This window comes from Macrosteles quadrilineatus, unplaced genomic scaffold (assembly GCF_028750875.1).
Source record: "Macrosteles quadrilineatus isolate MER2022 unplaced genomic scaffold, UCM_ALF_1.0 Scaffold_5__1_contigs__length_97177068, whole genome shotgun sequence".
NCBI classification, from domain to species: Eukaryota; Metazoa; Arthropoda; class Insecta; order Hemiptera; family Cicadellidae; genus Macrosteles; species Macrosteles quadrilineatus.
In genome coordinates this window covers 74,765,229-74,777,681 of record NW_026542598.1, presented here as the reverse complement: position 1 = coordinate 74,777,681, position 12,453 = coordinate 74,765,229, and the positions used below count along the sequence as shown (strand labels likewise).

Here is a 12,453-nt window from a genome sequence, read left to right as displayed (position 1 = left end):
GCATATGGCGCCACGAAAAATTGGCGCCGTGGTGCTAACGGAACATATAGTCATCACTAGTCATAACCTTTAAGAGAGGTTATGTTTTTGTTTATAACCACTCATTGTCACCCAAATACAGTGTAATCAGCTGATTGGTGTCCGGTAAAACTCATTACAGTACAGTAGTGAGTAGTACGCAATGAAACCCCATTTGATTAAGCTGGCGGCAAACAGCTGTTTTCTGGACTAAATCCTTGTGTGGGAAGTTCGTCAAAATAGTATAGTGTGGCTCACATTTAGAAATAAATTGTTAACTTAGGCCGTGATGCTCGTCAAGCATGACGTCACGATAGAAGACGGCAATGACGTAGGTATTTATTTATTTATTTTCCAAGGAAAGATTAAAACAAGCAGCTGATCACAAACGACAAACATTACGTCATTGCCGTATTCTATCGTGACGTCATGCTTGACGAGCATTACGGCCTGTTTTTTTAGTGTAGCCTTGGTTTTGCTAAAGTTTATACGATGAGTAAAAGGGTAAAAATGTTAAATTCCTGGGAATAATAAACAGTCTTTTATTGCAAGTATTCTTCTAACCTAAACTTATAAAAAAGTTCTCCCCAAAATATTTGGGAAAAAATTCACAAATAGAGTTAAGTAATGTTCATGGGTTGAGGGTGGGGTGGTGGGGGGGGGATTCTAAGTGGCGCTGATTCGGGTGTTCGCTTAACTCTGAAAAATTCCTAGAACCGGCCCTGGTTCTACAGGGAGTGGCAAAATGATCTGACGGTCTTCTTTTTTGCCCTGTCGAGCGAGTGAGTGGCGGAGGGCGGTGGAAATAGGGTCATTCCACAGCCTAATTGCAGAAATTTTTGTAGCTGAGCACCATATATTTGTCGTGGAAGTGTTTTTTTAAAGTGGCGATTCCTGTGTAGCCGTTCAGTGGCAGTTTCGTAGATGTTTTATTGTGAGTCCAAGGGGAAAAGTCTCAACTCGAAACACCATTTTGCTGTGGGTGGTTAGCTTCAGAGCTACTAGTTCAGCATTAAAAAAAGTCAACAGGCCATCCAAGGTCAGCCTGGACGCCAGAGAACATTGAGAGAGTGAGAGAAGCTGAGGAAGCTAGTCCTCAGTGGCCTGCACGTAAATAAGCTGCAGCTCTGCAAATGTATAACCGCTCGGTAGAAGATTATTACAATACGACCTGCGCTATCATTCATACAAAATGGCAACCGTGCAACAGTTGAAGTCCAGTGGTTATGTAAAACGTATCTCATTTTCAGAACAAGTGATTGATTTGCTTACACGTGACAAAATTGTTATTATGAAACACAAATCACACTTTCAACCATACCACACAGTCTTCCTCACTCTCTCAACGTTCTCTGGCGTCCAGGCTGACCTTGGATGGTTGATTTTAATTTCAATGCTGAACTAGTAGCTCTAAAACTACCTACCCACAGCAAAATGATGTTTTGATTTGGGACATTTCTTCTCTGACCCACATTGAAACGTCTACTGAACAGCTACATAGGAATTGCTCACTCACTCGACAGGTCAGCAAAGAAAACCGTCAGATCATTTTGTCGCTCCGTATACATCCATACCTTAGGGTTACCACTAAACGCTTTTCAGGAAAAATTCTTTGTTTATGTAGGTTACACAAGTTTCTTACAACACAATGCTCAATTTTGATAATCAGTTTCGGGCTCCATTCAACAATTTAGAAAGAACCGAGCTTAATAATTTCTAGTGATGGGAAAAGAGATATATAATACTATCATGAACACCATGCTACTAGTGTCTAGGTCAAAAACATTATTTCCCGTCATGCAGGTTGCATCATCTGTCCTCGCCACCCATTTGAAGGCGTTCAAGTACATAATTCAAGGAGAGTCAACCCTGTGAGGCAGCGGAAATGTTTGCAGTTGGGTCTTTTCTTTACCTCCACCCTCCTCCCGCCAACACTGCCCGCGCTAGGCCAAGTGCCAGCTTAGATGTCACGAGCTGTACAGGTGGTGTATTTCCTGCTTCCACTGTAACCACGCGCCAAAAATATAAATCTGATTTTGAATCTGAATCGGCATGCACACTGGACGTACCATAAAAATGATGAAAATACCTGCATCTATATGATGGAATGTTACGATATGGCAACTATTTTCGACTCAAGTCATGGAGTTGTTGGCCTAAAGATGACTCCATGACTAGAGAACTTGAGTCAAAACTAGTTGCCATAAGGCAACAAACTCACTGCTGGCATTTTCACTAATTTATAGTATTTAAACGTGATCAGTGAACTAAAAGTCAATAAAATAAATAAAGCTGTGTCATAACTCATCAGCTTGTCACCATGAACTATAAACAATAGTCTCTGCGGCGACCTAAAGAAGTCACATAGGCAAGTCAGTCAACGGTAGTAATAAAGCTGATCTTGAACCAGCAACATGTGGCCTCAGCCCGGTTTTCCTAGGCGCGGAAGTAGAGAGTGAGTGCAAAACTCGGAGAGCGGAGAAACAATTTCAATGGCGGTCCGTTCCACTTCTAGGAAAACATTACCTACCATTAAATTACCTTAGACAAGAGGAGGGCGGACTCCACACTTTAAATTCCGCGCTCCGCTTTCGCACCTAGGAAATCTCAGCTTTATCAGGACAGGATCGTTCCCAGTGAATCAGTAGCTCAGTACTGTAGCTACCTTTCCTACCATGCTTGGTATAATAACTTGGAACTTGTGTTTGTGCTATTTTTTGTCAGAAAGTCACTTGACCTATACACAATTTTGTCCAAGGTGTCGGAACTGAGTATCATCTCCTCCAATAAAACAGCTAATGTTTTGGAAATTAACTCAATCTAAAATCCAAACAGAAAAATCTGCATGCACTACGGTATTTGATTTGATTTCTAACAGTCTAGTTAGAACCTCAAGTCTGGTTGAAATGTTCTTTTGACAGTACACTTTGTTTTGGACTCACAAATAAGCCAACAGAGTTCAACATTGTAGAAGACGTATCCTTGAATAACATGGTCTATACACAGTGCCGGATTTAAGGTACTTGTGGCCCTTGGCCAAATTACTATTGGCCCTCATCCCTAGTGAAAATCTCCCACGATCATCATCATCATCATCGTCACCAGCGACTACGTATGAAATCATGTACATCTCAACATCTCCCGTGGGCCACAATCACGGGTAAATCATCATTGTCACCCACGATCGCGGAGAAATCGTGAACACTGCTTAACCTAAGTCAAGGGAATATCGTCATCGACACTCCAACCACGGCGAAATCATGAACATCTCCCACAGGCAGCAATCACGGGGACATCATCATTGACACTCGCAAATACTGTAAAATCGAGGACATCTCCCGCAGACCACAACCGCGGGGGCATCATCATTGACATTAATGACTGCGGCAAAATCGTGACCATCTCACTCGAGCCACAATCACGGGGACATTATCTTCGACACCCGTGACCGCGGCAAAATCATGGACATCTCCCGAAGGCCACAACCACGGGGACGTCTTCATCGATACTCGCAAATACTGCAAAATTGGGGACATCTCCCAATCCTTTGTGGACACCCTGTTGTGCTTGTCAGTATGAAATTTACTGTAGTATTGTGAGGAAAGCAAAGGCATATCCGAGTTTAAGGAAAAGATTCAAACTAAGCTCTTCTGAAGTTCAAATAAAAAAAAAAAACTAACTTTGGATGAACTAATAATTTAAAACTTACTTTACTTATGTATGAGAAATAAAATAAAAAATATCAAATCTACCAAGTAAGATGGACCATCAGATGTTTTAATTTCACTTACCCAATGGGAGGAACATTGTCGACGTACTCTCCCTTGTAGTTGCCAGGTGGGTTGTAATTGCAGACGACAAACGTATACTCTCCAGTCTTAGCTACTCCGACACCCAAGTACTCACTGCTCGCCCATAGCACTTGAGTCAGGTGACCTGGTGAACAAGAATAACAAAATACTGAATATACTATACCCCAGGTTTTAAATGAATGAAGTTAGAACACTCTAAATAATAACAGACCCCAAGTTTCTATATTTCAAGAGTGATCTCTTACTACCTTTCATCAAGCTGAACTATTTCACTGATCCGGAAAATGTGGTACAGTAAAACCACGATAGTTAGACACTCCCTATAGTTTGACACAGGCGGTGATGACATGACATGTCAGCAGCAGCCTATTACGGGTTTTGCGAGGTCAAAAACTAGAGCCATCTTGTTTTTTTTCATTGTTGCAAAAACTCAATACTTAAACCTTCCAATTAATTTAAATGTTTTTCCAACTTCCAAAGTGAAAAGCAGTTAAAAATTACAAACTATTTTTTTTCATACAGTAAGAAGCCAATGTACAATAGAGATGTAAATTGATAAGTTTGTTAATTTTTTCAAGTTTAACACATTTATTAAATTTGTTTGCTTTATCACGTGATTTAAATACTCTCTTAGAGTAAATGTCCAATATACTCCCTATAATTCAACATTTTGATAGTTGAACACCTCCTTAGACCACAAATTGTTGAACTATTTAAGTTCTAATGCATATAGATCACTCTTAGATTAATGACAGTCTACTACATTGATATGGTTCTTTCTTCTCTACCAGCTCTCCCTTTGTTTTGTATATTTACTTTCCCTCAAAAGAAACAAGTAGCTCAGTGAAATAATTATAGCTAATTTTCACAGGTGGTTGGCCAAAACCTGCGGTCCTTCCTTCACCCGTAGCTTAAGCCAGAGACTTGTTCACCTGGCAGCTTTTGTGAACGATATTCCTAGTCCCTCTTATTAACTTCTCTCCTTAACCTTAACTGGATACTTTATTTGTGTCCATCAACACACCTTTCCTTGTAACAAAGCACAAGGATCATCAGGAATCCTTTTTTCTTCCTATTTTTTGTCATTGTCAAACTTCTTAGAAAGCTTCCACGACTTCTCTCTTACATATTCCTTCATGTAAGCTCGTTCATCCTCATAAAACCTAGAATCTATCAGAATAAATTGTGATATCTCTAGTTCTCCACACTGTGTGCATCCATTATCGCCTAAACATAAACTTCTCGTTTTTTTAATTCTTACCACCAAGACTAGTATACGAATATACAAGGGCTATCGTGAAAGTAGATTATGTTTTCGTCTGTATCCACAAGAGGTGGGGTTAGCGCGGCCATCTTGGTCTCAGGGTGTTACACAGTTCAGTTGGCATCTAGTCGTGCTAGTGAGGGGTTTGTGCTGTACTCGGAAGAGTTACTGTGATAGTTTGAAATGTCTGCATTTATTGCCAAGAGCTGTGATGTGCGTCACAGAAAACATACTACTATAACCCAGAATGCCAACCGTATGGTAAAAAGCGTTAAGTACTTTGAAAGAGCTTTGCCTGTCAATTCGTAGGCAGCGCCACCAGCCTGAGTGCATATTCCTTGAGTGCATCACCTTGAGTGCATAGCAACGCTGGTGGCGCTGCCTACGAATTGACAGGCAAAGCTCTTTCAAAGTACTTAACGCTTTTTACCATACGGTTGGCATTCTGGGTTATAGTAGTATGTTTTCTGTGGGTGCGTGCAGTAATTAGGTTTCTCACTGAAAAAAACTGTAAACCGATTGAGATCTATCGGCAGCTTTGTGAAGTATATGGGGACAACATTATCACTGAAGGTGAATGCGTCAGTGGGTCATAAAATTTAAAAATGGCCGAACTAACGTTCACGACAAATAGTGAAGTGGAAGACCCAGCATAGTAACTATCAAACTTGTCAAAAAAGTCTATGCCGAAGTCCATAAAAGCTGAAAATTCACAGTACATAATGAGTACTTTATGAGTTTTCCATAAATTGTTCTAAGTTTATTACTTGAAATCATCACAGAAAAACTTGGTTATCACAAGTTTTGTGCAAGATGGATACTAATTCAAAATCTTGACAGAGATCCACTAAATCAACAAATGGCTGCAGTGTTATTGTTTTTGGACGCTTACATTAAAGATGGCGACGTATTACTCAATCACATCGTTACTGGTGAGGAAACATGGGTTAACATGTGAACTGCCAAAAAAATTACAGTCAATGCAGTGGTGGCACACAAATTCCCCCCAAAAATCCAAGAATTACATGCATGCAAACGATGTCGGCAAAGAAGATTATGGGAACTGTTTTGGGACAGGAAAGGTGTAGTTTTTGTGGACTTCCTTGAAACAGGCACTACGCTTCAATAAACTCTCAAAGACATTGCCAAAATTGCAAAATCTCAGAAGAGCAATAGGAAACGAGGGCAGAGGAAGATTAAGCTCAAATATCTTGCTGATTCTCGACAACGCCCGGCCCCACACGGCAAATGTCACCTGTGACGTTCTTGAATCTTTTAAGTGGGAGTTGTTTCCTCATCCGCTATACATTCGCGACCTGACACCGAGCGACTTTCACTTACAAATTCCCAGCAATGATGAACATGGCTGGGCAGCATTTTGATGACGACGTATAGCTGCAGGAAGAGGTAACTGAGTGGTTAAAGGCGCAGGCGGCGAATATTACAGCGATGAAATTTCTAAGCTCATCCATCGCTACAAGCAGTGCCTTTATTTGAATGGTCACTATGTAGAAAAGTAGTATTTAAGTATGGCTTTCATCTGTATATAATATTTTTTCCAATATTGTACATATATGCTGTGTTGTTTGTTTTTCCAATACTTTGTTTATTTTATTTTAAATTATAAAACATATACTTTCTGGATAGCCCTTGTATGATTCACATCAACACATTCGCTCACCAGCTTCCAAATCCCGAGGTTCTGTGCCAAACTTGTACTTGCTGAGCTCGTTGTTGTACCATGAGTCCACGGCGTCGCTTCCCACCACTCGATGGCTGCGGTCCGTCGTCATGTACATCCACAAATTCTCCCCGTACTTGTTGTTTGGCCGATGCATCATCTTCAGAATACTGGCCAGGTGGTCTGCCCACTCCTGCGCGAATGAGTTAAGCTGGAACAGAACTGTGTTATAAGCATTGTTTTGTGAAACTCTCTAACAATTTTTTGAGTAAATACTAGATAAACTCTTCTAGTCTATTTATTTTCTTTTGTGCTTTGTAAAACTTAAAGTATTAGCTATAGTGAGGGAATCGGAGGAATCGTAAAAAAGAAAGTCATGGTTATAACTCTCCCAACAGGCTTCAGTTCTGGTCCATGAAATTGTATAAATAAAAACACTTGGTAAACCATTTTCTTTGAATTAGATTGAATTTAGTTCTAAATATTAGAAAATGATAATTTTATTTAAAAAACATCTTATTTTTCAGTCTATTATGGACAAAATTCTATAGATCCGGGTGATACGCTGGGGAATAGAAAAAGGCCAACTTTTATGAAGGCGAAGACTGTGAAAACAATGTTGAAAGGGAAGCTGGTAAAACAACACGGACTGATAGCTAAAAGATAGTTCGTTCGAAGAAGAAAGAGAGATAAAATAATTACGGGTAATAGTGGGGCAGAGGATGACTTTTGAGGTATATTTAGAAGAAGAAATGTGTGAAGAGATGATAGGAAATTGCGCCAAAATATACCAAGGTAAATTGTATTTTAAAGCGATAGGATCAGTGTTGGATGAGCGATATGATGGATTTGTTATTGACAGACTGGTTCTTTTGCTAGACCATTTATTAAAAACCCGGTGATCAAGTAAGTATAGTTTCAAACCATAATAAAGCTACTGATTTTTCCCAGGATCGTACTGGTGACCTTCTGACTCTAGGCGAGCACTATAACCCATCAGCTATGCAAACACAATAGTTGCAGAGAAACATCTTGATGCTGTTGTACGGATATGTAATGCCAGCGATGCTGTAAGGATGAGAGTTAAGGATAAATGAAGCTAGGAATATTTGATAGAAAAAGGAAATTTAACTTTTCAAACCCTTGTGTGTTGGGTGACACCAAACATGTCCCTACTCAAGAACTACAGGCTATATCAACAAAGGTGATCTAAGGTGACATGATACAATCAGAGTTTTGAGGGGGGCAATTCCACTTTGACTCGTTGATTAGTATTTAGGAAGACAAGGAAGCAGGAAGGGATGTTGCAAAGTGTATACCGGTTAGAAGAGAAGGAAAAGCTATGTATGGGTAACATAAGGAGAAGACTCCGAAAAGGAAGATAGACCATCATTTGACACAGTTGTTAACAGGATATGATAATTTTGGGACAAATTTGCAGAGGCTCAACCTATAAAGGAAAGATGCAGATGTGAAGGAATTGAGTCAGCTTGTAAGTCCATTACAGAACAATAAGAGAACTGAGAGGAAATATTGGATAGGAAGGACTTGGAATAGAAAAAGGAGGACTTCGTCAGGGACGATGAACTAATTGAATCATCCAAGAATATTACAAGAAAAATTGGAATAAGTATAGACAACTACAGGTAGTGAGGAATCGAATGGGAAATGAAAGAGTGAGAGAGAGTTCCTAAGGAAAAAAGATAAAAGCGGGAAAATTGAAATTCCAATGAACCCTAACTCATTGGGTGGTAGGGGAGACTACGACAGCACACCTGCTGTCATGGTAGAGGGTCTGGATGCAGGTATTAACCGAAACCCGAGAAGGAAGAAGTTTATCTTGAAATAGGCCTGGCAAGTCACTCAAACTTAGCAAGAGGTGGAGGTAGAAACAAGAGGTTTTATCTCCAGCATGTGTCAGTCTACAGAAATTCTGGTACAGTGTTTTGTTTACAAATAATCCCATACGTTTGGCAGTCTAGTACAGGTTTATACACACTCAGAGAAGTACAGAAGGTACAGGAAACATTTTTATGGGACGACCGTGCTCTTTCAGCTCTGGGATGTTTTGTTTCGGAAATATACTTGTGACGAGCAAGGAAGGAAGAGCCTGTGTGTGGAAATTACTACCCCACAGGGCACAAGGTCTTCCTATTCCATGAGCCTTCTAGTACATGATGGCGATGGCGGTGCTGTTTGACTTCGCCCTAGACACCACTTAAGTGCACCATTGAATGTTTCTTCTGTACCTTACTTCTCTGTGATACTCATTATCTAGACTTTGAAATGCTATTTCTCCACAATTATAATAAATACAATCAATTTCTTTATTAATTGATAAATTTGACAGCTCTATTGGAACAAAATAACTAAATTGGACTAGCTAAATTGTATTTAAATTGGAAATCCTCTCCTGTCTGTTGAGATGATGTTACACAAGATCCACAAGATGTTACAATTCAATTTGATACAAAATTTAACTTGACTAACCTCAGGACTGAGTTTGAGAGGGTCGAGCTTGTGCTTTGCTCGGTACTCGTTGTGTCGTTCTAAACACTGCTTGGCGAACTCGTCTTTGTTGATGTCCTTGGTCTTCTGAGGCGTCCGTGGAGTGCTGCGTATAGACACATTGCTGCTCTGCCTGGGCAATGTCTGCAACAGTTACAAATGGATTACAAAGAGTTACAAATACCATTTGGGATAGGATCGGATAAATAGGATGCATGCAGTATCTGTATACTCAATACAGTAAGGGGTTTTTAATACTTTATACTTTTAACTGAAATGGTAACCATACGAAAGTAGGTATTTTAAGCCAAGTATGAATGGAGATGAGTATAGGATTTGTGTGATCTTTTTGTCCTTGTAATGACTAAGGCCGACTTATTCCTTGGACAGGACTGTTAATTAACAGCCAATAGCAACTAAGGGACTTATAGTTTACAATGGAAGAGTGAAATACGAACAACTTTTTGCCTTGTAATTTACGAATTGGTCTAATTATAAGGAAAGTACTGTGAATAGTGGTAGTATACTCACTAGTGCAAACGTTAATCCACACCAGGGAGCCACAGATCATGCCTATAAATATCTACAATATTTATGACCTCCAAGTAGCTGGATTACAGGACACTTTTTTCTATAACGTCCATTATTAAGCTGTCTGACTTAACCGATTTTTACTATTGAGTTGTCGTTTTAGCTTGTTATCTAGGAGAGGGGAATATGTTAACAAAAAAGGTAATTTACTTTAGTGCTTTGCCTCCCTTGCATTAAATTTATTTCTAGAGTTTACTTTCAAAGACCCAGTTATGCTGACCAACTTTCTTTATAACGGTTTAAATGTAAATTGTAATTTAACAGCTGGAGCTTCTTTTAAATGTTGAGCAACGTTCATTTTTTTAAAACAGAACAGTTTATTAATTTACTTGATTAGCACAAATCAGCTTTTCATTAAAGCTAAACTAACCAACAAAAAACATCTTTTACAGAGAAAAAGATCTTTACAGTCTGATCTTTACAGAGCAGACACAGAGTAAACATGTTTTTGTCAGAAATATTATTGCATCCAGTTTAATAAAGTAGGTAGCTTATATAATTTGAGTTTACTAAAAAGTCATTGAAAACATTCAATGTTTGACTTAAAACACTTATTTGCTCTAGGTCAAAGAATATAAATTGGTGTAACTTTTTTTAAGAAAGGTGTGCCTGACGCTCTACAGTAGTTCAACAAACAAATTAAGAAAAGGAAAAAAACATTTGAAAGTATTAACTATAAGTTAATGTTTATGTTTTCTACAACAATAGCAAATTGAAATCAATCGTCACTTTGGAAAAAGGTTTACCTGTGAATCTGGAGAACTTTTGCAACAACTAAGTCCCATCACTGATGTTAACTGTACTTAGAACGTATGGTGCAACCTCACTGCACTATCACTGAGCGGAAAGCAATAATATGGCTCATAGGCTCTCAGACAAACACTGATAAAAGATTACTCAGAACCAATGAAATCACTATTGACATTAGATGGGCTAGAAATAAACAAACGGAGTGCAAGTATAAGATGTTTGTTATGTTTTTAATAACTTGTTTACCACACCTCAGCTGTAATTAAGATTTTCCACATCAAAACAAACTTAGGGAATTTATATTCAACATAAAGATCCTGGTGAGTTGATAAAATAGATTTAACAATATATATTGTATTATATTTTATTATTATATTATAATTTAACAAGTAATACTACAGTAGTTATCAAATTATTTTTACAGAGTGAGTTTTGAATCATAGTTTTAAACGAAAAAGTACTGTACAATCTGGTGTGTTACCACTTATGATATTTATTTACGTACATTATCTATACAGCTTTTATTTGGTGCGATTTGATCCAAAATTAAGTGAAATAAACTAATTAATTGTTAAGCTATTTGCATTAACTGTAAATAAATCTTAGATTTTGAAACTTCAAAAACATTTTTGTTCTCGAGAAGTAAAAGTTAAGAGTCGGTATAGTATAGTTCCACACCAATGATTAGCAGGCCCATGGTTTGCATGGAATGCCCTATGGCCTGAGAGATAATTGCACCTCTGTCCACCTACCTTGTGCGAAAATTTTTCTTTTCCTCGTGCCCCCAACAAACCTTTACCTATTTGCGCCCCTGGGCCCACAGGGCCGATTTATCAAAGCAGCACTGATGTCCGTAGAGCCAAAACCTAATATTTCAAAGAGGGTCTGTTCAGAAACATATAATAGTTGCTAAACCTTAATTTAATATACAGGGAGCGGCAAAATTATCTAACGGTTTTTGCTGCCAGCTTTCGAGCAAGTGAGTGGAGGAGGGTGGTGGGAATATGGGCATTCCAGAGGCTACGTGCGGTAATTTATAGTAGCCATGCTGCTATGGATGGCTAAGCACGGTGCGTTTGAAGTCAAAGTGTTTTTAAAAGAGGCAATTATTGTGTAGCTGTTCAGCAGCAGTTCCGCAGACGTTTCAATATGGGTCAAAGAGGAAAATTCCCAACTTGAAACACCATTTTGCTGTAGGATGGTAACTTCAGAGCTACCAGTTTAGCATTGAAACAAAAATCAACAGACCGTCCAAGGTCAGCCCAAAAGCCAGAAAACATCGGGAGAGTAAGGGAAGCTAGTCCTCGGCGGACTACAAGCTGCAGCTCTGCACATGTCTTGACTGCTCGGCAAGAAGAAGATTATGGTACAATCTGCACTTTCATCCATACAAAATGGCTATCGGGTAACAGTTGAAGCCCAGTGGTTATGCAAAGCGCAACACATTTTCTAAACAAGTAATTTATTTGCTTACAGATGACAAGATTGTCATTATGAGCGACAAAGCGCACTTTCATTTGAATGGTTATGTGAATAAACGGAATTTCCGATATTGTTCAGAAAGATATCAAAAAGAACAGCATGAACATTCTTTTTATAGTCCCATGGTCACTGTATGGTGTGGTTAACACGTTCGTGGCAACATGGGAGTGATCGCTTTTTTAAGCCAGGATTAGAGCTAGAAATCCGAAACTTCCCACAGCGCTGCTCAATAGTATACTGTATTTTTCAACGATGTGGTTTTGCACTGAACATTGCTGCTTTGAGGGTAGGCGTGGGGTGCTCAGTAACTCAGTCACTAGTCGGTGTCAAGGTTGACCACTTGCGCA

The 12,453-nt window shown here is 39.0% G+C and overlaps 1 protein-coding gene across 6 annotated transcripts in view; it reads right to left on the bottom strand.

Moving 5' to 3' along the window:
• Window positions 1-12,453, bottom strand: part of LOC128995288 (uncharacterized) — a 99,753-nt gene that overhangs the window by 14,500 nt on the left and 72,800 nt on the right. For all 6 annotated transcript variants that reach the window (XM_054420255.1, XM_054420259.1, XM_054420257.1 and 3 more), the window contains exons 6-8: window positions 9,266-9,427; window positions 6,776-6,986; window positions 3,810-3,954 (exon numbers count right to left, since the gene is read on the bottom strand). In XM_054420255.1, the coding sequence (XP_054276230.1) occupies window positions 3,810-3,954; window positions 6,776-6,986; window positions 9,266-9,427 (518 nt within the window). The remainder of the gene's footprint in view (window positions 1-3,809; window positions 3,955-6,775; window positions 6,987-9,265; window positions 9,428-12,453) is intronic.